The sequence below is a fragment of the Engraulis encrasicolus genome, chromosome 6, assembly GCF_034702125.1.
Source record: "Engraulis encrasicolus isolate BLACKSEA-1 chromosome 6, IST_EnEncr_1.0, whole genome shotgun sequence".
Taxonomy (NCBI): domain Eukaryota; kingdom Metazoa; phylum Chordata; class Actinopteri; order Clupeiformes; family Engraulidae; genus Engraulis; species Engraulis encrasicolus.
Window position 1 is genome coordinate 45,146,447 of NC_085862.1, and position 26,606 is coordinate 45,173,052.

The 26,606-nt window shown below is 43.7% G+C and overlaps 2 protein-coding genes across 4 annotated transcripts in view; one reads left to right on the top strand and one right to left on the bottom strand.

Annotated features, from left to right (window-relative positions):
- The first annotated feature begins 536 nt into the window (after nt 1–536).
- On the top strand, nt 537–14,436 carry LOC134450417 (retinoschisin-like). 2 transcript variants are annotated; one of them, XM_063200263.1, is made up of 6 exons: nt 537–560; nt 5,769–5,794; nt 7,109–7,337; nt 10,490–10,631; nt 11,284–11,479; nt 13,677–14,436. In XM_063200263.1, the coding sequence occupies exons 1-6, from the start codon at nt 557–559 to the stop codon at nt 13,827–13,829; spliced, it is 750 nt and encodes a 249-aa protein (XP_063056333.1). In that variant the 5' UTR covers nt 537–556; the 3' UTR covers nt 13,830–14,436. The 2 variants fall into 2 exon arrangements, with proteins under 2 accessions (XP_063056333.1, XP_063056332.1); XM_063200262.1 differs by lacking the exon at nt 537–560 and adding an exon at nt 5,060–5,134.
- Nucleotides 14,437–17,316: 2,880 nt separating this feature from the next.
- LOC134451355 (cyclin-dependent kinase-like 5) overlaps nt 17,317–26,606 on the bottom strand; it is a 147,609-nt gene continuing 138,319 nt past the window's right edge. For both annotated transcript variants that reach the window (XM_063201765.1, XM_063201766.1), the window contains exons 18-19: nt 23,621–23,839; nt 17,317–20,623 (exon numbers count right to left, since the gene is read on the bottom strand). In XM_063201765.1, coding sequence (XP_063057835.1) covers nt 20,237–20,623; nt 23,621–23,839 — 606 coding nt within the window. In that variant the 3' untranslated portion in view covers nt 17,317–20,236. The remainder of the gene's footprint in view (nt 20,624–23,620; nt 23,840–26,606) is intronic.

The window sequence follows — 26,606 nt, forward strand, 5'->3', positions numbered from 1 at the left end:
GCGACCACTTCAAATACATTAGTCCATGAAAATGAAACATTAGGTGTTTCCCAGGGTTACTGTGAACAGGCAGAAAAACACATACGGTAAGCCTATGTTCTACATGAGAATAGCCTACCATATAATTCACACACTTATTTTGTTCAAAGGTGTGTGTGTGTGTGTGTGTGTGTGTGTGTGTGTGTGTGTGTGTGTGTGTGTGTGTGTGTGTGTGTGTGTGTGTGTGTGTGTGTGTGTGTGTGTGTGCGTGCGTGTGTGTTTCACAGCCGGATACAAGTGTGCGTACACAACGCAGCTGTCGAAAGTAAAGCGTGCTTGACCTGACAGTAAGAGGGACATGACAGACTGAACACTGTGTGTGTGTGTGTGTGTGTGTGTGTGTGTGTGTGTGTGTGTGTGTGTGTGTGTGTGTGTGTGTGTGTGTGTGTGTGTGTGTGTGTGTGTGTGTGTGTGTGTGAGCAGCGTGACTAAACAGCTGCTATTAGCACATCTCAATCGTCGTGACAACCCATGACTCGCCTTCCACTGACTATATAGAAGCTGATAGCACAACCACATGGGTGAGATCTCACATTATTTATTTATTTTATTAAAGCAACCCATTGCAAACTAGCTGATATACAGTTTGGAAAAAGGTGAAGTTATACAGTGCTATTTAATTATGTTATTGTGTTAAGTCAGAATACCAAACACTATATTCATATATTCAACTAGTTCTTACGTCTTAGTGCCTGTTCACAAAGAGTAGGCCCATGGCTACAAACAATCTACAAGGAGTAATTTTTCACTGTTATGTGTGTGTGTTTGTGTGTATCTTTGTGTTTTACATTTCTTTTTGTCAGTTAAAGAAATTCAGACCAAGTACATTATTTGAAAAAAGGAAGTAGGCCTACATTATTTGAAAAACAACAATATATATATATATATATATAAATACCACCACTTCTTGCAGGAGCCAGGATCCATTTTGCTGTGTCGTGTGCGTCATGTGTTTTTTCACTTTCCTCTTTTTTGTCTGCTACATAGATTTAGATAGGCAGTAGGCCTACATTAGTTGGGAGAAGTCTAAATGCCACAACTTTGGCCACTCCATGGTGGTACAGTAGTTGGCATCAACCTGGCAAGTGGAGTCCCACCAAAGCGAGCAACCATGGGATTTGTTCTCTCTTGCGGTTTGGGGACCATCTCTGACTGGAAGCATATAACTGGCAAATCACATCCCTCGGCCCTGCCTCTCCCCTCTGGCTACGCAGGAGGAAAAGGAATAAATAATGAATGATAGGAAACGCTGTTATTTTAACAACCAGGCAGCTGCAAAAAAAAAAAAAAATCAGAAATGGGTCTTCCACACAGGCAGGGCTTGAATCACGCAATGTTGCTAGGCAACAGTCAAATAAGCAGGATACACCCCACCCCATCCCCAATCCAAAAACTGTCAGGTCTTCACATGAAACCCAGAGATGCTGCAGCTGCTGATCTCTAGACCCCAATGAACCATGACTCAGCTATATTCTACCAAAACTTAGAGGTCAAGCATGTGTGTAGGCCTAATTGCGGCGAGATGGGACAGACAGGAGCAGATTGAGAAAGTAAGGGTCTATCTCAAAGTCAAGGATCCTGCCCTTGCTAGGACATGAATGAAACACCCAGTGATTGGATACTCTGCGGAGTTCACCAAAGAATATCCAATCACTGGCCGTTTTCATGCATTGGCCACGATGTAGTACGGGGGCGTTGCTTGAGGACACGAGTGGATGGAAAATTAACTCCCTTGCGCATGGTCATTGGTCAGTGGGTGCGATGGATACAATTTCCGTACTCCCTTGCGCATGGTCAGTGGGGGCGACACCCTCCTGTCTCCCCTCTCCTTGGTTGGGGGCAAAGAGAGGAGAGACAGGAGGGCTTACTGACGTCATAACAGCGTAGTACGAAATGATGGCGAGGGGAGTACGGAAATTTGATTCTTCTTCTACGGTCAGTATTGGAAGCATCAGGGAAGCATGCAATGCCACTTCCGCGAGGGTCGGAGTGGGGAACAGGTCATAGGACAGCGTGAATGTTTGTCAGCTGTCCTTAATTACCCCCAGCAATTAGTCCTACTGCTGACCAACAGCTGCAGTTAATTTGGCCACAAATTATCCATCATGGTGTCGCCCCCACTGACCATGCGCAAGGTAGTACCAGGGGCTGTTCACTCACGGAACAAGCTACTAGCCACAACTGGCTAACCCTAACCACGGGACAGTGCAAAATGAATGGGTGTCAATGGAGTTTTCCACCATTATAATTTTTGAGATTTTTTATAATTTTTTGTCCTGAAATATTAATATTAAATTCGAAGCTAGAAATAATAAGACCCCATTTGAGTAGCGTTTCGATTATTTTGCGCCACTAGATTATTATATACTGGGTCACAAAGCTCAATTTTTATGGGGCCAAACCCATAAACATTAGCACGATGCTAGCGAGTACAGGTTGAAATCTTCTAACCTGCTGTAAAACTACACACCTGAACGACTTGTCAATACAGCCTATTGTTAAACAACAGTCATAGTGCTTACCAGGAATGTTTTGTTGATAATATTTGGGACTGGAAATGGCAGTAGCAATGTATTTAGCATGGGTTCCCCTTTCCATTCCATACATTTTCCCACATGAAGGACTGGCCTACGCTCGTTACTGTAGTATGCATGCAAAGCTAACTAGCTACAATGGGAACCAATGAGACTGAGCCTTCTCCCTGTGTTCTAATTTCTCTGGTAGTACGGAAATGTTTGAATCGCACCCACTGACCAATGACCATGCGCAAGGGAGTTAATTTTCCATCCACCCGTGTCCTCAGGCAACGCCCCCGTACTACACAGTGGCCAATGCATTTCCCCCGAGAGATTGTTCTTCTGTGTCGAGTTTCTTTGGTTGGGCGTGTGTGTGGTAATTAGGATCAGCTGGTTTGCTGAAATGGCATGAAATGTATGGCTGGGATTTAGCATCATGGAGGGTTATCCAACCATTGCTTGGCATCACACAAAGTTAACATTCCCAGAATTCAGAAAACAGCTCTTGGCAGTTCGTTTTGACCAGGGGCTGTTCACTCACGGAACAAGCTACTATAGCCACAACTGGCTAACCCTAACCACGGGACAGTGCAAAATGAATGGGTGTCAATGGAGTTTTCCACCATTATAATTTGTGATTTTTTATAATTTTTTGTCCTGAAATATTAATATTAAATTCGAAGCTAGAAATAATAAGACCCCATTTGAGTAGCGTTTCGATTATTTTGCGCCACTAGATTATTATATACTGGGTCACAAAGCTCAATTTTTATGGGGCCAAACCCATAAACATTAGCACGATGCTAGCGAGTACAGGTTGAAATCTTCTAACCTGCTGTAAAACTACACACCTGAACGACTTGTCAATACAGCCTATTGTTAAACAACAGTCATAGTGCTTACCAGGAATGTTTTGTTGATAATATTTGGGACTGGAAATGGCAGTAGCAATGTATTTAGCATGGGTTCCCCTTTCCATTCCATACATTTTCCCACATGAAGGACTGGCCTACGCTCGTTACTGTAGTATGCATGCAAAGCTAACTGGCTACAATGGGAACCAATGAGACTGAGCCTTCTCCCTGTGTTCTAATTTCTCTGGTTTTGACCCACCACTTCATGGCTACAGCTTGAACCATGTCTACAAAGCACTAAACAACGAGGATAGGCATAGCAGCCTATGCAGATGGGATCCTTGCACAAACTCATTTGGGCATTTCATTCAAAGTAAAGACTTTTATTCAAAAAATTAAAAAGGTAAACATTACAGTAGTGAGTTAAAACAAGTGCCAGGACGACTGGGACAGGCGGCCCCTCATCGCCGTAAGTCCTTGTAGAGCCAGTGCAATTTCCCTTCGCGTGATGGCACACCGTTTGTTGAACTTCGACAGCCGCGCCGCCTCGCAACTCATCCGCTCCAGAAAATCAGTGGAATCTCGATTTGGCACGGTGACGTTCACGTTTGACTGGCCTCCCTGTTTCCAAGTCAAAATCGAAAAACATTATAGAATACCACGAGTATAAAGAATAACACGGATAAAGCCGAACAGTTATAATCAACCAACCTCTTTCTGAAGTTTATAAATATACTTCGAAAACGCCTTTGCTTTGCTTTTGACATTCTTCAGTTTTCTCTCCTCTTTTGTGCGTCTAGTGTACTGGTGCTTCATAGTCAAAATGGGTTGGTACAACAAAAACGGCAAAAGCGTCTGCACAACGTAGGTCTATTATGTCTTTTTTCAGGTGTTGACAATCCGAGGTAATTAAATGACGTCATCACCTGTGGGCCGTAAATTGAAGAACCCTCATGGGGAGAGGAGTAAATAGAACCCTCATTGGGCTATGCCAACCAAACAGCTTCATGCATTTCATTGAACCAACATGATAAACAACCTTGTGATAAAAATGAAACATTTAAAGCCATGTAGCAGAAAATGTAGCTCGTGTTTCCAAGAAAAAAAGCACATAGGCCTCCCAAGTAGGCTACTGTAACTCAGGTACCCATTCACCATTTTCTTTGAGAAATCATTGATTTAGAGATGTATCTACAGTATACTCTTATTCCACCATATTATCTGACCATAGAAATAATCATAGTAATCACAAGCCTATTCACAACATAATGTAATAGGCTATAATATAGTAGGCTGTAATATAATAGGCTATAATATAATAATATAATATAGGCTAATATAATATAATAGGCCTATAATATAATATAATATAATATAATATAATATAATATAATATAATATAATATAATATAATATAATATAATATAATATAATATAATATTTAAAGTAATATTACTTTATATTACTACTTTCTAGTCTATTTTACTCCTGGTACGGATTAGCCAAATTTCTCGTGGGTAGCTTGTGGAGTGGGGCTGTGGCCACAGAGAGATAAAGAGGCATTAGGGCAGACATTTGGAGTGCTCTGGATTATTCTAATCCAGTATGCTCACCTCAGCCGTCGGTCCTAGGTTACAGTAGTTTCTGCGTTGAAAGCGTTGGGGGGAAACATGAAGATCAAGGCGAGATGTGTGGCTTTGTTGACTCTCCTGCTCTTAACTCAAGGTAGGGCTGTTGTTGTTGTGTTGACTTACCTGTACATCTGCGCGGCAGGTGATCCCTAATAGCACCGTCAGTGGCGTAAGGCACCGCTCTCCCGCCCGCCTAAAATAATGGTCGGAAGATGATCCTTGATGGATCTGTGCAAAATCTTTTGCTCTCTGCTCCTCTTTGTGCTGTTGCTGTCCATCACTCTGCATTTTGGTAACGTATAGTAATGAGACTAAAAGCCTAGTTCAGAGACTTAGGTGGATTGTGTCATCTTTTTTCATAAATTTTCCAAGAAACTAGTTTCAATGGGGCTTTTGTGTGAGGCAGGTTCATCACATCATGTGAGAGAAGGAATAGTGTGTTGTGGTTTTAATGTTGCTCATATGTGCACCTGTATTTATAAATAATTTAGTGACATTCATTTCATCAAGATGTGTTTCGGACATGTAAAGTGCATTATGCATCTTTTGGCCTACATTCTGTTATATGCTATGGCCTACCGGTTCTTTGGTCAGTAGAAATGTGTTTGAGATGTCCATCGTTGGCACGTGGTGCTCGTCCCGGGAAAAAGTATTTGTGATGTTTTAATGCCACTGTTGCAATCTCCTTTTCTCTGTGTCCTTGCATGCTTTCTGCTTACCTGGGACAGCCTTAATTGGGGTTAACAGCCAAGAGGTAAGAGGTCCTACTCATCCCATTCTGTCCTACTGTTCAAACACAAACTGCAATGACACTAACAGAAAAACACACTTTCCCAAAGTTGGCATAGGCTCCTGCCCAAGTTAAAAAGTAGTGTAACAGATGCGAGCACATCCAGTAAAACAGGTGCTAGAGCAAGCAAAGATGTGTAAAATAAGAAGGAAAAATCAGCACACTGTTGGTTCTCACCGATTTATTCAACACAACATTTCGACCTCAGGCGGTCTTCGTCAGGTGGAGCTGAGGTCGAAACGTTGTGTTAGATAAATCAGTGAGCAGCAACAGTGTGCGGATTTGTCGTTCTTCGACTGCCCAAGTCAAACATGACAATGGCACTGAATGCATGCACTTTCCTAATGGTAAAAAGCAAACAAACAAACCACAAAACAGTTACCAGACAAAAGACGTTCAATTCCAGCTAAAACTCAATCCTGAACAAAACCTATACTGTATGCCATGACTTTCTGAGCTTTCTGAATCTGGGTTGTCCACCTCCATCAAAGTCTACTGTGTCAGGTGGAGGAGTTCAGTCAGAGAGAGTAGAGAGAGAGAGGTTCCATTGGCCCATTGTTTCCTGGTTCTATTATGGCCCCCCCTTAGGCAGACCTAGGCAGACCTAAGGACTGTTCTATTCATTGTAGGAGCATTATGACACGGCCCTTTAGGCAGACCGGAACCTGGTCGCGTTAGGTGCCCATAGAAACCTATTATGTTGGCATATCTCTATATAGGCCTACTTAAAGAATCTCTGGTTCAGTTGTGTGCAACTGGACTTCTTGTTGGAGCTTTTTGAAGAAGTGCGATGCTGGATCTCAAATGGTGCACTTGTGCACTTCAGTGCTCATGCTTCAGTGCATAGTACAGTGTATTAGTTACACACTGAAACGTAGTACCCGAAGTGCAAAAGTGTGCCATTTGAGATCCAGCACAGGTCTGCGCAAGTTAAACTCCATTGAAAAACTGACCTGGATGCATTCATCAAAATCATCACAAATCATTATCATGTGTATTAGGGCCTCAGCGTTCTGAATCTGGATCAGCTCTGACTGGTGTCTTTCAGTTAAGTCAATGGCTAAAAATCATTGCTGTTCATTCCGTCCTTTCCACTGGTGTCCTTATCAAAGATTTTCTTTCATATCTTGCAAAAACACGGAGAGGGGCGACAACACCTATGGGCACAATGTTGCATTTCGGAGCAAAGTATTAGAGGGACAAGAATGACTTGGAGCCATAATGTGTGCGTGTGTATGTGTGTGTGTGTGTGTGTGTGTGTCTGTGTGTGTGCTGTAGGAAGAAGAGGAGCAGGAGGAGCAGGAAGAGGAGCAAGAGGAGGTCATTGAGGATAATGATCTGCAGGTGCAGGAGGAGTCCATCGAGAAGTGGACGGGGAAGGCGTGCACCTGCGACTGTGAGGGAGGCGCGGCCTCCGTGGTGACCACCCTCACGCCACCCGGCGCCGCCCCAGGCACCACGCCTGCGACCGCCAAGCCCTCCAGCAACTTCCTCAAGTGTATGCCAGGTAAGACAGACCATTAAATGTTATGCCTCTTTTCCACTGACGGTTTTCTGATAGGCCTACAGCTCGACACAGCGTGACTCAGCCGCCACTTTTTACTTTTCGATTGGGCACGACACAGCTCAATTGAAGACAAAAAAATGGTAGCCGAGTCATGCTGTGTCGAGCTGTAGGCCTATCAGAAAACCGTCAGTGGAAAAGAGGCATAGTCAACCACATGTGCAGGTCATGCACAGGATTTTAAATGGAAACGCTCAAGGGGCGCCGGAGCGAGTTTTAAAGTGGTGGTGTAGGTGCATTTTTTTCTTTATACTTTATTTTTTAACAATGCTACTGCTGTTGCACTTCACTCATTTGTCTGCAGTAAAAGTTGAGGAAGCCTTATTTAGGGAGTCTGAAAGTAGGGATGCAAACGCACCACTGCATCCCCCTCTCCAGCACCTATATGGAAATGCTCCCTAGACCCTCAGGGTGTATGTGGATGTCTGTGCAAAGCCATTTGAGTTTGTAGTGTATGCGTGTCGTAAGGAACAGGTATGACGAGAGTGACAATGTGGCAATATCCCATTGGGAAGTGGGGCTTGAGGTGCCATTGAGCAGTCACAACTTGAACATGCTGTCTCTATCCGAAAGTCCCTTCCTGCCTTCCTTTGTAGAAGGCAACACAGAAGGAAGCGACTATGTGGTACGTCCGAGTACCCTATTATGCTGTCAATCAGGAGGCGAACGGTGCCCAGATGACTTTCTATATCCGGTCATATTTACAATAGGCAAACGATGGCTACTTCTCTATCCCAGAAGTCCGCGGGAGATCAACAACTGTACGGTCATTGGTCAGTAGTGCCATTAGGAGCAGGCCCCCGGTGACCAATCCGGTTGAAAGGTTATGTAAATGACGGTGCTGTGTACATCTGAAGTGTGCTTACTATTGGCTGGCTTTCTACATAGAAGCTTCAAGCTACTGGTAAAGACGCATTGCCTACTACAGAATTTGGACGTAACCCATGTCCATGTATACTGGTGTTGACATCCTTCCAAGCCAGTGTCACACTTCGCTATGAGGCACCTCTGTGAATGGATCACATGGACCCGGGCATGATGCCAGCAAAACCGTGAAATTAAATCATGAGAAATGATCCTGAACTGTGAAAAATGATAACCCCCTGATGATGAGAATGAGAATGATAATGATGATAATAATAATTCCCTAAGGAACCTTCAGTTGCCCCTGTGGGGAAACCTCCAAAAGTTCTCTGGGGATTGTTGGAAATCCCAATGTTCCTTCAATTGATATGAACCACTATTCTCCTAAAGATGCCTGAAAGAACCATAGCAAGATACCTAAGTATATGTTCCTCTGTGAACTTTTAGGCTCCATCACAGTGGCAACTGAAGAACCTCTGGTTTCTCTTACTGTGTGTTTGATTATGTACGTATTGGTATTGCAAAAAAGGTTTGCTGCTCGTTAGGTAGATATCCTTTAGGAGCCCATGTCTTTGCCGGATATCTTTTAGAGGTCCTTGGGTTATTGCAAGCCATGCTGTGGTGTGGTCATAACTGTCATGATTTTGACCAAATCCTCACAAATGTATCATATTTTTTTGGCATTGTAGGGCAGAACAGGTTATTGCATGGGCTTAAGCACAAGCATCGAATCCAAACATAAATAGACTTAGACAGGGAAATGAAGCAGGAAGCCAACACAAAATGGAAGAGGAAGAAGGGCAAGGTGCCAGCGAGGCAACTAAGCTCATTACATGTGCAGCAATGAGATGGACAGATTAAAGGGCTGAAAATAGAACCTGTCCTTCCCCTCAATCCCCCAAAAAACAAGCGGTGGGAATGACTTGAAGGCCTGCATGAGAGTCTATGTGAAGAATAAAAACAAACACAGAGAGTCCAAGAGCTGGATGTGCTTGAATCAAAGGTCTTTTTTATGACAATCAAGACATTTTGCAGAACTAATTCAACACTTTTAACATTCTTCTAGTTTGTCCCACTGTCACAGGTTGTCCTACTGTGTTGAAGTAGCGCTGCAAGATCCATGTAGGCCTACGCACTGTGTATGCAAAAGTAACAATAACTGAACCTGAAGGAAAAATAAACACTGTTAAGTAATATTGTCCTTCTATAATTTTATTTAACCTAGGGCATAGTCAAGATCAACCATTTTGGACATGTTCTCCAACGAACACAACTAGTTCACAACATGTTTAAAGGGCTACTATTTCGTTGGGACCTATGGCCAGTCATTAGCCCCCTTTAGCCCGTGATTATGGCTGACTACCCCACAGCTGTGGTCTTATTTCAGTGGGGATCTGGGCTTTCTAAATGCCAAATGTCACTCTGCCTGGATGTCCCTCTGTGCAGCGCCCGTCCTCCCTCTCCCTTCACCCTGCTGACTCTCCGGCCACATGCTGTGTGACTAAATGACTTTTCAACTAGCCTCTCCAAATCCCTCTTTGCCATGTCATGTCATGGCTGTATCCATGCCACCAGCCTGAGGAAGGGTGTTAACCCATTGTGTCCTGGAGACACATATACAGGTTTTATTATCTATGTTAGTATGTTAGAGATGAATGAACACATTACAATGCAAGAGGAGGGTCTTGGCTTTTAAATGTAACTCATTTCATGTTTGTATGTGCTTCGGAGGCTGAGATATTTAGGATTTAATAGGAAGAGGGCACCCTTTCCCAAAAAGGGCTTAGGACAAAATGGGTTAAAAAAGGGAGATCATCTGTTAGCGGGATGGTCATCTTTGCTTTTGCCTAAAATTACGGTACGTCTTGACCCTGCCCCTGTCTTGAACTTGGATGTGCGTGAAATTTGACAGAGTGACCGGGTTCAGAGAGAAAAAGCAATGTCACTTTTTCCTTGTAAGAAGGGTGACTTCAAGAACGAGAAACATGGGGAAACAGGAGGAAAGCTGCGCATTAGTGGTCTCTTAGAATGACAATGCATTACCTTGATGTAATTTGAATGTAATGTCATTACTTCCCTCCTATCAACTGAGACTTGACTTGATTTACACTAGTCAAGAAAAGTTGACAACTTCTCTTGAAAGACTTTGCGTGACTTTGATGTCATCTGACTAATGCAATGAACACTACTGATGATGAGATCTCATGTGTGATTTTTCCCCCCCTCATCAGAGTGTCCCTACCACCAAGCCCTCGGCTTCGAGTCTGGGTCAGTGTCTGCCGACCAAATCAGCTGCAACAAGCCCGAGCATTACGTTGGCTGGTATTCCTCCTGGACCGCTGACAAGGCACGGCTGAACAGCCAAGGCTACGGGTGAGTGTGTGAGTGTGGCGTGGCTGTCTCGTCTCGTCTCGTCATGGCCTAGTCTGCCTAATGCATATCCTCCAGCATTACTGGACATTAGGAGGGACACCTGGGGAAATTAAGGTCAAGGCTGGATGGATAACTGGATAACTAGAGCATAGTAGAATAGAGGGATGAGTATGGAGTAGAGATGGATGGATAGAGAGATAGATGGATGCCTGGATGGATGGATGGATGTCCACAACTTTTAATGCTTATCCATCTAAATGTCCTAATATTGCAACGGTGTACATGCAAAAAGAAAGTATTTGAAAGTGTCCTGTCATGCATATTGAAGAAAGATGTTCACTTCAAATATTGATTTCCCTGGTCCCACAGAATATTAACAAACAAAATAGTTTGCGTTACCGTTGGTATTTCGCCTGCAGTAACCACTTGAAGAGGAGAACTCTTTACAATATACAGTATATTAATTTGACTGTAGTGCAATTATTAGCCACCATTTTGTTTTCTGTGCAGATTCTAATTCCACAAGGCCATGTCAAGGTCATGTTATCCAAAGACTAGCTGTGAGCAACCAGACTTGAGACAGGCAGGGGACCTTGATGTCTTACAGTGTATGTCGTAACTGTAATCCCACTTGACTTTTTCCCCTGCCAAGGTGTGCCTGGCTGTCCAAGTTCCAGGACACTAGCCAGTTTCTGCAGGTGGACTTGAAGGAGGTGGGCGTGGTGTCTGGCATCCTGACCCAGGGCCGCTGCGACGCGGACGAGTGGATCACCAAGTACAGCGTCCAGTACCGCAGCAACGAGAGCTTCAACTGGGTCTACTACAAGGACACCACGGGCAACAACAGGGTGAGGGAGGGGGTGATGGGCCTTTATGTTAAATTGAGCTTTTCTTCCTGCACTCACAATCACATTGGGTCCAACTCAAACTACTACCTCCTGTCCTTTTCATTTGCTTGTGACCTCCGTGTTGCCCTGCCTGAGTAGAGAAAACAATTACGTTTCCCTGTTTTCAGCCTAGGCAGATCAACTTTCGATCAACTGTGACGTCTTGCATTAACCTAACTCTAACCAGCTGGTATGTTTTGCCTTCGTCTTCACGATACCATCTGGGAACCCATCCACAACTTTCATGCTTTCGAATGGTTTTCCTTATCAAAAATCCTTGCGTGTGATTGGATTAACAACCTGTCCTCATCTCTACTGACGTGCCACTTCAGCCACTCACATTGAACTCAACCCGTGACAGAGCTGAGAATGACAAGTGGATGAAGAACCACAACATTAGGCACGGTCGCAACCAAGCAAAAAAAAGCTTGATCAACACGAGATTTGCTTAGTCGAATAAAGGTGGAGTTGAATGCTTGTCAAACAAGTTGGACAGTTTTTTCTAACGTGATTTCCCAAGACATAAAAAACGCTGCTTCTTACTTGGAGCAGCGAGTGAGCTGCCTCACAAGCATGTGGGCTACACCTGCAATTCACGTCAGATTGATGAATGCCAATCACAGCAGATTACCGACGGCATGGAGGAGGTCTTCTGCCCAGCAGTAGCTCTTGTGGTACTGCGTGGCTGCTTGACAAAACTTTTGTTCCCGCGATGGTTTAACACCATGTGACACGACTGCCGTGCAGAGGTCACTCCCTTAAACTGCGTCGTGAACGGCAATTCTAACCAGGATGCCTCATGCGGACACAGTGAGCATGCTCGCTGCCTAGCAAATTTGCTGCCTGGTTGAAAAAACGCCATCATGAACGCCCTTATTGCCCATCCATGGAAAATCCCACACAGTGATCCTGATTGGCTCATTCGTTAAGAAACGTTTCTGACTTTCACAGTCCTCAGATGGGGCACCTAAGTCACACCCTCTACTTCCTGGTTCATGGGGCAGAGGGAGTCAAAAAATAATTACTGGGCTTGAAATGAGTGGTTTTTCGACACCAATCCAAACCTTGGACCTCCACTTATGCACCACAAATCCACCACGAAAGTCTCGCCTTGTTCACTTCCATTCATTTTTTTACTCCCTCTGCCCCATGAACCAGGAAGTAGACGGCGTGACTTAGGTGCCCCTGAGTGCGTCTTAATATGCGACCTTGCCTCCTCCACTTGCCTCCTCCACTTGCCTCCTCCACTTGCTTCTCGTCATGATGACATCACTGACAACAGCATTATATTTCAATATCTTGCAAAAGCTCAATTGTAGAGTCTTTTTCTCATTTGCAATTGGGATGGTGAATGAAAAACAGTCCCTCAAAAGTTGTTGTGGCTAGGCTGACAGCTGGGAAACTTTATCGTTTTCTCCACGGAGGAGGGGCCAGGAGGCGGGACGAGGAGACAAGCGCAAGTGGAGGAGGCAAGGTCGCATATTAAGACGCACTTCATATTGCTTGAGGAAATCAGAACGCCCTCGTGTGTAGTTTGGCGAAACACTGCCAGGTGGCATAAGTCAGGTTAGTGTTGGATCCCATCGAGGCTACAATCAACAGGAAAGGATGAGAGGTACTAGTTTGACCCTGTGTGTTTTAAAACAACATTTGGAAAGTTTTTAAGCAGTCTTGTGCAGATTTGATTAAACTTGCACCTCATATCCTACCATGTTTGATACTGTGTCCAGTCCACAAATGCCTGTGATGCCACTGGTAGACTACGATGATAGTTTTATATTTGGGATTGTCGGGGGCAAATCCTGCCTTTTCACTTTGCTCTGCCCCTGACCACAAGGGTCCTCTGGGGTAATTTGGGCATGCTTATTGTTTTGTATCGAGAATGTTGACTAAAGTTGTGATAGGCCACTGCTCATCTGTTTAGAAGGTGCAGGATTCAGTAAAAAATGCTGTATAAAAAGGAGACAATCTGCACACTTCAGGTCTATTTTTGTGCAAAGAAGCTTTACTTGACTTGCAAGCTTTCGGTCCTATTGGGAATGTTGGAAATGTTGAATTACAAAACTTGTGGGTTTTTCATGTCCTCTTCTGTGAATGGCTGTGCATAAAAGGCAAAAGCTCCAATGTAACTGTCTAATGTAACTGTCTTCCTCACCAGGTCTTCTATGGCAACTCTGACCGGACCTCCACCGTGCAGAACATCCTGCGGCCGCCCATCGTGGCCCGTTACATCCGCCTGCTTCCTCTGGGATGGCACACACGCATCGCCATACGCATGGAGCTACTCATGTGCCTTAACAAATGCACCTGAGCCTAGCCGCTAGCCCTTAGCGTAGCACAGCATAGCAAAGGTGGGAGATTACCTGACATTACAGCATACAAATGTAGTCCATCATATGTTTCCATGGGAACAAAAACACCGCCCCTGGGTTAGAAATAATTTTCCAGTATTTTCATTTGCGATTTTGCAGCTGTTATCCATCATGGAAGAGGGGGATTTAAACCGTTTGTTAAAAAGTGTATTTTTCTATACATTTTTTGGAAAAAAAGATGTCTCTAACTTATAACCTTATTTCAAAATGAAATGTACAAACACAAGCATAGGAGCCTGATTAAATTTGGTCTGTCAGATTCCGTTTTGTATTCATGCTTCATTCTTCATTGTGTTCATTTTGTCCTCACTGCAAGAAAGTTTCAGGTTCAAGTGTTTCTGATGCAGATGAAATTGTCTCTTGCACATGTGTACATTCCTGGTGTGCACAAGGCATGCACCATGGCTGAAAATCATTAGTTCCTCCCGTCCTTCCCCCCAGCCTCTGACATGTGGCGTAAGGCACAACGTCATTGATGATTGAAGGTGTTATCTTGCAAAAACATAATCCAGGAGTTATTTGCAATAATGACTTTGAATGGAGACACCCCCCCTTAAACCCCTATGCTATCCCCTGCAATGGTGCCTTCCAGTGCATCACTTTGCAGTTAACACATGCATATTATGTGCATTTATTTTTTGTGATTGTATAATAACCATAACTCAATGACAGCCATGTCCTTCAATAAACTAAATCTGATCTTGAGTGATCGTTTGTGGTTCTTTTGTACACACTCCATATGGGATATATTTTTAACACATGTATGCTATTTTAAGTGAAACCAGCACAGGCACAGAACAGAGCTATTATCATTGAGAATGTGAATCTGCTTTTTAAATGGCATCCAGGCAAGAGAGACACACACACTACCATTGAGGACACAGAGGTCATGTCCTCTGTATTTTTTTCAGAAATGTAAAATTGATCTATGATGAAAATTGATCAATGACAAACAATAATAAATTCAGTCTGTATATTCCACCCCCATTTATCCTCAAGGCAGGGATTAATGGAAACGAACTGAAGAGTTTAACTGAAGAGTTTGAAGCATTCTAAATTTACAGTAGGGGTGGATTGCTCTAATGTGGGACGTTTTTTTGTTTTTGGATTTCTGAAGACTATTACAATATAAAGACAACACATTACATCCACATTCAATACATTTTTGGAATCCTCCAGGCGTGTCCTCATAAAATCAAGAGAAACATGCAGATAATTTATTCATACGTAAAAGAAATTATACAGACATTAGTGCTCTTAGTGCCCAAGCATCTCAGAAAATGAACGACTTCCTAATGTGGGACAGTCATTGTCATAAAGTGGGACAGTGAAATGTAACATTACATTTAATGCAAGACACTGTAAAGTCAATGTTAAATATTTTAAACCATGGTGCACTTTCAAAAATAATGGTAAACAACTAAACAAGTAGCCTAATTCTCGCAAAACTATTTATTTCTACATTAGCCATCGTTTCATATTTTTATTTAAGAAATCTAAATGGAAAACTGTGCAATTCATCAAAAAATGGGGTTACAAGTTATAATTCATAGATTTTAAGGTAGTCTTTTTAAGGTAGATTGACTTTCCAAAGTTTAGAAAATGTTTTTTTTTTTTTTTTTAATTTAATGCGATTTAAATGAGCTCAAGCTTAATGTTTTTGATGTTGTGTTTGCGCGCGCGCATGTGTGTGTGTGTGTGTGTGTGTGTCATATTGAGACATCCCCCTTACACACACACACACACACACACACACACACACACACACACACACACACACACACACACACACACACACACACACACACAGACACACACAGACACACACACACGCACACATGCACACACACAGCCCACACAAAACCTTAGAGATATCCCTTGCCCTCAACGTTCATCCTTTCATCACTTGACCTTAAATATATGCAACTATAAAGCAGTTTAACACTGCAAAACATCACTGTCACCATGTAAATTACCACTGTTATTGCATAAACCAGTGTCCCACATTAGGCAAATCATGCCATCCCACATTAGGACACCAGGTCCTAAAGTGGGACAGTAAGAAACTCAATTTAAAACCAAATATAAAGTGTAAATATCTAACATTTTACATTATTTTATAATGAACAAACATTTCATAAATACATCAGGATCAAAAGTTGCATGGATTTATTGATATTAATGATTTTCTACCCGTAACACTAATTTAGTCAAAACTCTATGTCATTGGCCTTTTGGATGGTTTCACAGCAGGTGCTTCTTGTTTGATGACTGCCCCACCCTATTTTTTATTGGATAGTTCAAATGTAAACTTATTTTGGTCACATGGTAGAGAGCTTCACTTTTACCATAGTTTCCCTTACATTCATTAGTTTAGGGAGGAACCAGAGCCCCTGAAGCTTAGGTGTCCCACATTAGGCAGTGTCCCACATTAGGGCAATCCCCTGCAGTACAGCACGCAGTAGTTGACCTCAGTATTTGAAAATGTCTCGTTACGGCCCTGCCCCCATCCCCCACCCCACCCCATGGGCGTGCTCATTAGTCTAATGTTGAGCCCAGGGTAACAGATGAACATTAATATTCATTGTTTACAGTAACAGTGTTAAGGATGCTAATTAGCAGCGCCCACTAGACAAAGGCAAGGCTCTGGCTGTCTGTAGGACAAAACCGCAAGTGGTTGGCTTGGTTGAACCCACACTAAATATAAAGTAAATAAATATATCCCATTACATTTAGCAGATGTGTTTTTGTCTGCTGCAACTAGCACAGCAGATTTGAACACTTGACCTTTGGATATATACTATGTCCTTCAAGATTCGGCCTGGATTAACTCAAAAAATTACCCTGGGCCCAGCCCGCCCATATTTACTGTGATGCTGCAGAAAAGTTTTTCGCGTCATTTCAGTCTCATCATGCTCACAATCTAGATCATTTCAAATTGTATCAAGATAGGGAATCTAGTTTGGCGAGGCCATCCTATGTACTTGCACCCAAAGATTTTGGCTCCGCACATGGCAGAAACCCTCCTTGCTCGGTTCGCTCACTGTCAATCAGCAAACAGTTGAGAATGGTGACGCAGAACTCATCCGCAGAGTCTGTTACTGATTGGTTAAGGTAACACAATTCTCACTTCTGTCTTGTTAGTATGCTTTTGCAACACTATATTGTAACAGTCATGCTAATAAAGCACAATTTGAATTTGAATTTGGCACTCAGACCATCTCCCACCCTCCATTGAGATGGATTCCTCTTATCTTTCAGTCGGCTTTCACTCAGGCTATAGGGAACCAATCCCTTTGAGAAATTTGAGACAATGCGAGTAGGTCAGACCAAATGCTTGTTGAGCGTTGAAGTCACAATAGCCATGCTACACAATAGTGCACTTTTTCATGGAAACACAAGTCTAAATGTCTTTATATTGCAGGTTTTTATTGAGAGTCACTGTCAGTAACAGATGTAAACATGAACATTGTCGTATAGCCAGATTGGCAATAATAAACCAATGAAAACGAGTGAACTGTTGCAACAGACCATACGTTAAAAATCTACTAGTATGCTACTAGGTCATGTCTGTGTCATAAAACAATAAAAGTCTTCAATACCTTGTTTTCATCATTTCAATGATTTTTGGATAAACCTTTTTAAATATATATAAATATTACCAAAGATGCGTGTTTCTCACATTGGTATTAATATAATACATGATTTGAAATCCCAAATAAGCCATTCATTTCATGAAGTAAAGTTAGTGACAGGTGTTTGTTTTTTTGCTGTATGTGCATATGTCGTCACATTTATTTAGATAGACCGTGTGTATAATAGTTTAATACCAGACAAATTCTACATTACAAAACGTTTGATTGTAGATACAGCCATGGGTGGCCATAAGAGACCCATACCAGTGTGCCACTGCACACCCAGCACAACCCTGACCACAGACGGGGAGGGAGGCACCAAGAAGGTACCGTTTAAGCATCGTTCCACAAAATGAGACTGGTCAAATAAATCCGAAACATAGCACTAGTGAGGGACAAAGTAATGCAATTCACACCATATTGTGCGATGCACAACTAATGAATAAACCTTTTGGATTTGTCCCAAAATCTCAATTTTCACATTTCCGGTGGTGAGCCCTTCTGTCTATCTGTGGATGCTTTAGGAGGTCTTGAACACACTGTGTTAGTGTGTACCGGTAGGCCTATTGTACCGAACCCCAGTCGGCATGAATTTCTATGTAAACGTGTCCAAAAATGGAAAGCTGTGCCTGAACTAAGGGGTCTGTGGTGGCTATCACTGTTGTGAACAGGCATTATACTGGTCTGATAAAAAACTACAATGACCTAATTGAGGGGACAAAAAGCAGGCTTCAGTGATCAAAGCTGCGAGAAGTCACAGGGGAATGTCCCTGGTGCCTGAAGATATTACCAAATAAAAATAAAAATAAAAATAAAAATAAGCCTCTGTCAGTTTAGCAGCATCCATGTATAATTTTATGATCGATAGAATTCACATATATTTTCTAGCCATAAATTTGTTTACGTTGTCATACTTTAGTGTTGCACACCCTCCTGATTGCTTTTACAACAGTAGAATACCTTACGATGGTCCTTTATATAATTAATTCTTATAACACAAGTAATTCATAACAGTTGTAATCTTAAAAATACAATAATATAACTCTGTAGTCTTAGATATCTATGGTATTTGAAAACATGTAGACACGAATTTAAAAAAAGCAATGATACACATAAAGACATGAACTGAACGTCTCAACAGGTGAATGGGTAAATCTTGCCATGCCTTCTTTTAACCACAGGGTGGCGCTAGAATGCAATAAGACCATTTAAGGGCCACGTCTGGAATTTGTTTGATGATGAAGATGATTAGCTTGATATGTTTATGTTAACGGCTGGCCCACATACGGTATGAAGTCACAAGAATTAGAGCAACACAACAATTAAAAAAATGATCCATTTCAAAATAGTGGTTGCATCCAACAACCGTGTGACAACAATGATGTTGTGAGGCCGGTATGTGTTCCCAGTAAGGGTAAAGGACAACTACAGACAGTTGAAGAATTGATCCCAGCTCAGTTAAAGTAAAAAAAACCCTGCCACATATTTCAATCCACCAAAGGCCCTTTTTTCACAACATATCAGATACCTCCGATTCAATGCATTTGAAGCAGCTAGTGTAAGTTGCATACGGTGGAATACTATACATACTGTATACGCAACTGCCCTCTGACTGAAAGCAGTAGACATAATATAGCCTATAACCTGCTTCGCTTCAAAAACAGAGCTTGCTTGACGTCATGGTGAAAAAAATCCTGATAAGCACACACATAAGTGATCCCAGATATTGATTAACCCAACAGGCGTAATCAATACATGGCAGGGTGTTTTCTTTTACACTTTGAAGCCAGAATGGACAGCTATGACAGAGAGCCATCGTCAGCCCAACACTGAGTACAGGCATTACTACTACACAAAATATGTATAGCGATGGTGCTAATTTGTCATTTTAAACTTAAATACTGCATATACATAACCATTTAAATACTCTTAATGAAATATAGAACCATTATGCAGGATAATGTCATCTCTCTCTTTCTGTATTGTGTAGAAACTAAAGCTCTCACACTTGTACTATACATATCTTAGATTGCCATATACATATAATTTCATCATCTGTGTTTATATTGTAATTATATTTTTCATTATAACAAAAATTATAATAGGAATAATACATAAATAATAATATTACAAATTCTATCAAATATGGAAGCTTAAAAAAAATTAAGACATTTATTAGGCCACCAACTCTCCCTGTGGGAGTGTGAGTGATTTCCCCCCGTGCTGCCAATGGCTCAGAGGCATTCATTTCTCACATGGTGCAGTCATGGACATCCAGGACAGCAGGGGGCCACACTGAGGATGTGGGGCATAGGGGTCGTAGAGTGGAATAGGGGGTAGGGGAGTGGTGGGGCAATGGCTGTGTCTCTCCAAAGACGGTAGATACAGTTGGCAGCGCAAGATTCGTCATGGTTGTAATGTCGACGTGAGCAAAGTAGGGTGTCAGTTCCGGACTAGTTTCCGGTGTGTGTTGTTAAGATAATGTCTGACATTTCTTCGTCTCCTGACCTCGTGATTCATCCTTTTGTAGCTGGTAGCGAAACGGCAGTCTGCCTGAAAGGGCAATTCGTATTTTTTTGTCCCTCCATTGGGTCATGGAGGTCCCAGGAAGTGTTGTCATGACGAGGTTCCAGGAGGAGGTGCTGTCTGTTGTCATGACGAATCTTGGGGCGTATCCATAACCTACCATCCTTCAGATCAGTCCTCTCTCTCTACAGAGCGGTCTCTTTCAGGTCGTTGAGGTTTGGCATCCGTGAGCGCGGCGGCCTGCCGAACCCCCCGCCGCCGAGGCCGTTCTGGCCCCCCTGGCCCCCCAGCTGGTCGGGGTAGGGGTTCCCGTCGCCTCGGCCCAGGGCCGACGCGTGCCAGCTGGACTCCAGCTGACCCGGGAGGGGGTACACAGTCTGCCGGCTCTTGGACTGGACGGGTCCCCCGGCGCCCACCCCCACGCTGCGGGCGTCTGTGAAGCCGCCCCCGCCACCGCCCTTGGAGGAAGGGGGGTTGGGCAGTGCCTGGAAGCGAAGGTCAGAGGGGCCCGTCTGATTGGACGAGGAGCTGGAGAGGTGCAGGAGCTTCCTCAGCGACCTGAGAGGCTGATTCTGCAGGGGAACAGGAGAGCAGGAGAACACAATAAAGATGGCGGAGAACTGGCACAGATCTGCAGGAATAACATACACTGTTTCCCAATGTCAAGTGTTCTAGACTTGCTAGGAGGTCAAACACCCAGTGATTGGATACTATTTGGTGAACTCTGCGTATGCAGATACTCTCTGGAGTATCCAATCACTGGGCGGTTCACGTCATAGTCTTGCACAGAGGCCCAGGGTGAACAAAACCCAAAGGATTCACGCAGCCTAATGCAGTAACATAGAGAAAATGAAACTACTGCCTGCAGAAATCACATAGTCACACAGTCTCTCACAGAAACCACAGCCCACATTGGTCCACAAGAGCCCTAACAGTGGACTCACACAGCGAAAGCTACATAAACAATCTTCCTAAACAGCTGGCACATCCAATTCTGTCTTTGTATTCTGCGGTGTAATGATTATTACCACATAAGGACGGAGGCACACTGTGCGGGTGTCCATCCGTCCATCACAGACTTTTATGCCGCTGCCCAAATAAGCTAGCATACTGTTCTCTGATTGTCAAGCAATACATGGACATTTAAACAGGAAGGTTTTGAGCTAATCTTCTGTGCCAACACTGTAGCCCCTTAATGCACGCCGTACCTCCAGTGGCACACTGTACTAGTCATTGAAAAGTTAAGTACCATACTGCTACAATACTATAACACAGGACCTTCAGTAATGCACTACAAGTTGGTCATTTCCATTCTGATAACAGCAAATTTATAACGGCTTGTCTCATCGGCTTAAACTGATACATTGATTATGTGGTTTTTGGAGGCCAAGTACAAGATGGCTGTGTGGAGGCATCAGAACTGACGCTTTAGCATCATGTTACATCCATACTCAGAAATACATTTTAATAACATAGGCTACCAGTACATTCAAGGATACTGCATGCTTGTGGCACAGTGCACATGCAGTATGTCAATGCCAGACAGATTTGGAACATCCATGGGAAGAAACAAAGCAACCAAAAGACTCCTGGATAAATCTGATATTCGTACACTGAGTTGGGGATATTTACCAGCTTCTCTGTGTGTATTTGTGTGTGTATGCGTGTGTGTGTGTGTGTGTGTGTGTGTGTGTGTGTGTGTGTGTGTGTGTGTGTGTGTGTGTGTGTGTGTGTGTGTGTGTGTGTGTGTGTGTGACACATGTATTGTGTGTGTGTGTGTGTGTGTGTGTGTGCGTGCTTGTGTGTGTGTGTGTGTGTGTGTGTGTGTGTGTGTGTGTGTGTGTGTGTGTGTGTGTGTGTGTGTGTGTGTGTGCGCATGTGTGTGTGTGCGCATGTGTGTGTGTGTGTGTGTGTGTGTGTGTGTGTGTGTGTGTGTGTGTGTGTGTGTGTGTGTGTGTGTGTGTGTGTCTCCCTACGTGTGTCTACCCCAGCAGCAGCAGCTTAGGGGTGGGCGGCATGTCACCCTCAAAGCCCCGCCAGATATACTGTGGGCTGGCCAACCAGCCACCGCTGCTGACACACACTTCCTAGCTCTCTCTCTGCTGTTAAGACCGGTGGAGGCAGAGTGGATGTATTTGTGTGTATGTGTATGTGTATGTGTGTGTGCGCGTATGTGTGTGTGTGTGTGTGTGTGTGTGTGTGTGTGTGTGTGTGTGTGTGTGTGTGTGTGTGTGTGTGTGTGTGTGTGTGTGTGTGTGTGTGTGTGTGTGTGTGTGTGTGTGTGTGTGTGTGGTGTGGTGCGTGTATACTCGTGCGTGCATGTATGCATTCAGGACTGTATTGCATTTGAATGTGAGTGCCTTCAATGTGTGTTTGAGCAAAGACGTCTGCACTGCCTGTATGTATATGTTTGCATGTGTAAGTGCAACGTGCTGAAGTCAGAAGGATGCACACACACGCACACACACACACACACACACACACACACACACACACACACACACACACACACACACACACACACACACACACACACACACACACACACACACACACACACAAACACACACACACACACACAAACACACACACACACCTACTCAGTGCTCTTTCGGCCACCTCCAGCTCTGCGGCTGTGTCTCCGCTACAGTCAGCCCACACCTTAGTCATCGCTTACTGTTTACACAGCAGCCGGGAGAGAGAGAGAGAGAGAGAGAGAGAGAGAGAGAGAGAGAGAGAGAGAGAGAGAGAGAGAGAGAGAGAGAGAGAGAGAGAGAGGGAGAGAGACAGAGAGAGGGTGAGAGAGAGGGAGAGAGGGACAGAGAGAGAAAGAGAAATAGGAAGAGATAGAGATAGACAGAGCGAGAGATAAAGAGGGAACGAGAGAGGAAAAGAGAGACTAGAGAGGATAGATAGAGAGGGGGATAAGATAATGTGAGAGAGAGACAGAGGGAGGGTGAGAGAGAGAGAGGGAGAGAGAGAGAGAGAGAAAGAGAGAGAGAGAGCCTATACGACTCCCCAGACTCTCTCTCCACGCTGCACTGCCAGTTCACAGCTCTCTGTCAGATGGTGGCTAAACTCTGGCACGGAACTGGCTCAGACCTGGCCCACATCCGCGAGATGTTAAGATGCATGTAATGCCATATCTGGGCTGATTCATGCCTGATCCGCAATACACGAGCCATGCCAAATCCAGATTTCGGGGATCTGCAAGATTTTGGATATGCTAGGGCTGTATGAGGAAGTAAGCCATCTTGCTGTAAGGATGTCTGTGCCATGAGATTAGGGGACTAGAATGATGTCGATGCCACGAGCCTATTGGGGCTATTCAGATGCAAAAGGTTGACTTATGACAACTAAATAAACAAATACAACAAACAAACAAACGAACAAACACACGCACACACATGCACAGTACGTACATACATGTACATAGAGTACAAGACTGAAAAAGTATGGTGGCAAATGGCTATTATAAGGATGTTGTAAATGTCCTTTCTGTGATTGTGCCTGTGCTAGGAGGGCTGTTGCTTTTGTTCTCTCTTCGTGATCAGATATGGTTCTGTCACCTGAGGAGGAGGTTGTCGATGTTCTCGTTCGATGTTGTCGATCTTGTCGATGTTCCACTCGTCTCCCTCCAGCTCGCGTTCTCGTTCGCGTTCCCGCTCCCGGTCTCGATCCCTGTCGCGTTCCCGCGTCCGGTTCCGGTGGGATCGGCTGCTTTGGTGCGAGGAGGATGACCTGACTGACTTTGACATGACCACCGGGTCCGGCCCATCGCTCGGGACCTGGCCAATCAGATTACAGATAAGGTTGTCGGAAAAGTGACGTACACCAATCACAGCACAGAAGCACTCTTGCCAACAGCTGTGGAACCCCCAAAAGCATTTGATAACCATGAGGAGAGAGAGGAGAGGATACCACAGCACACCTATGGGACAGCTCTATCACCTCCAGGTAAAACTTCTGGATGATACCTTACTTACTTACTTACTACCTCCCCTATGGATGATATGTTTTCACCAAGAGTTCGTAACTATATTTATTTGTTTGTTGGTTTGTAAATTGAGATATCGTTCAGAAATGTTATCAAAATGCTGGTGTGCATCATAACTCAAGGTGATTATTTCGTGCTTTGAGCTGAAATGTCAGGTGTCTGCACTCTGTGAGTGCACATGTATTGATCAATATTATTGTAAGTAATATGCCACAGTCTTTTGTACAGTCTTTTGTATACAGCGAGTTCAGGTACAGTTTGTTACAAATTTTAACAGGGATTTTTTCAAAACTTATTTCTACTTTTTCTTATATGCTGTTTATTCTTGTGCATCTTTTGCCTGTCAAAAGGACATCTCACTACACATACGTAGTATACTGACATTGAAGATTCTGACATCCAAGCACTATGTCCAAAATATAGGGCATGACGGACACACACACACACACAACTGCTGACATTGACAAAATTTCGCTTTCATAGTGCAAGAAATGTATCGACACCCTGCAGGAAGTGGCTAGTGTCCAAATTCTTGACAAAATTGCATAGAAAGAAATTAATTCGAATGAATTCCTTGCCATTGGCCAAGTAACATGTGCAAGACAAAAGGAATAACTGAGGAGAAAAAAATGGCATTCAGAGTTGTTGACCAAATGTTGATAAAATGACTGAGTCAAATTAATAATTATTTAATTCCTCACTCCTGAGCCTTTTTGTCTCCGAAAAAAAAAACCAACCTAGAAGGATGCAGCTGGCGGGACCCCTCGAGGGTGGAAATTAACTCACAATGTCACCATGTGGAGGAGTGGGCAATCTGTTCAAGCTTTCCGCGTTAGCATCACACTTGGCCACATTATCCGTCGAGAAGAGTAAATGCTTGTTTTCCTTCCTGTCTCTCCCTCCTCTATATATATTCTCTCTCTATCTCACACTCTCTCTCTCCCTCTCTCTCTCTCTCTCTCAAACACATGCACGCACACTATGCATTTTTCTTCTTTCCTTTTGAATATGTGTTCCTACTCAGACTTCTTTTACACAGTGCATCTTCATCTCCTCAGCCTGCATTGACACAGTTATGATCACTGAGAGCAGCTGAGTACTTCTGAGTTCTTCTCCATCTGACCACGTCTACACTCATTTACGTCTCTTCCTCCCCTCATCCCCAAATCATCCATCACAGCTGGGTAATAAAAGGGGAAGGGAGGGAGGGAGAGAGGGGGTGAAGGAGGGCTCGATGGTCTGCTGAGGCTTTTGTCTTGTTGCTGAAACTGTACAATTTGTGCCGTCTAGGACTCAAGGCGCCTGCTTGTTGGAGGCTAAAATAAGGCAAGTGCATTCGAGACTACGAGACTATACTGTACTGCCCCCCTTCCTCTCTGTAAATGATTCATTCAGATGAAGGGGCCATTAACTCAGTCAGGGATAATTAAACATTATCACGACCAATCATCATCAACGTAGACAAGACATGGCACTGTGTGTGTGTGCAGGTAGAGCGTGCAATCTCGGAATCCCTGGGATGCTGTCAACGGCTTCCCTTAAGTGACTGTTATCTCACTCTCCGTCTCTCTCTCTCTCTCTCTCTCTCTCTCTCTCTCTCTCTCTCTCTCTCTCTGGTGAGATGTCGGATTGTCTGCAAAGCCATCATAACAGACAGGACAGACAGGTGTGTGGGCTTTTGTGAATGTAATGTACAGTACAGTATATAAGCAGCCAGCCACCCGTGTCCAAAAACCACGGCCTCTGAAGTCATGCACACCATGTCCTCCCCTGGTGGACGATCGATGGTCCAACCTCCACCCACTCTCGACCCCCACCCACCCACACACACCACCCACATCCCTCCACCTGTCCACATCATGCATGCTGACGTCATTTCAGATGCCACCACCACCCACCCTCTCTCACACCTCGGCATGGCCCCTGGAAAAAGAATTACACTCCACCAGATCCATACAGGTTTTATATACAAACGCCAACTCTGGCTTTACTGTGTATGATCATAAAGAGGGAATATGTTTTTTATTACCTCAAAGCTGAGACATACAACTCTAGTTGGAAAAAAATGTTGCAGTGGTTCAAGTTTCAAGTGTATCAACTTGTACATGTAACAGGGTGAGAGGCACCACTGAATTTCCTCTACTTTCATGGTTCATAACCATGGTAACCACTGTGTGGAGATGCTGGCTGTCTCTCTCTACCTGTAGGGTGCCTGAAGACTATAGTGTTTTTATTTTCATTGCAAAAATACTGTTTCTACTATATTAAAGAGTTTACGCTACATTCCATGGTGTCCAGTGTACACACAAATCAATGCGACAATGTCACTTTGAAAAGTTTTGGGATAACCTTATGGATCTGGTGGGAAAATGCTGCAAAACAAATTAAGCTGGCAAGAGCTGGGAGGAAAAAAAACAATGGCGATTAGCAATGTTAGTTAGCATGCAATGCAAATGGGACAGCGGGAGCGAGCTAGCTAGCTAACTAGCTCGCTTTGCGGACAGTTTAGGCTGGTGAGAGGCAACAACAATGGCTTACAAAACAGATGGGACAGATAT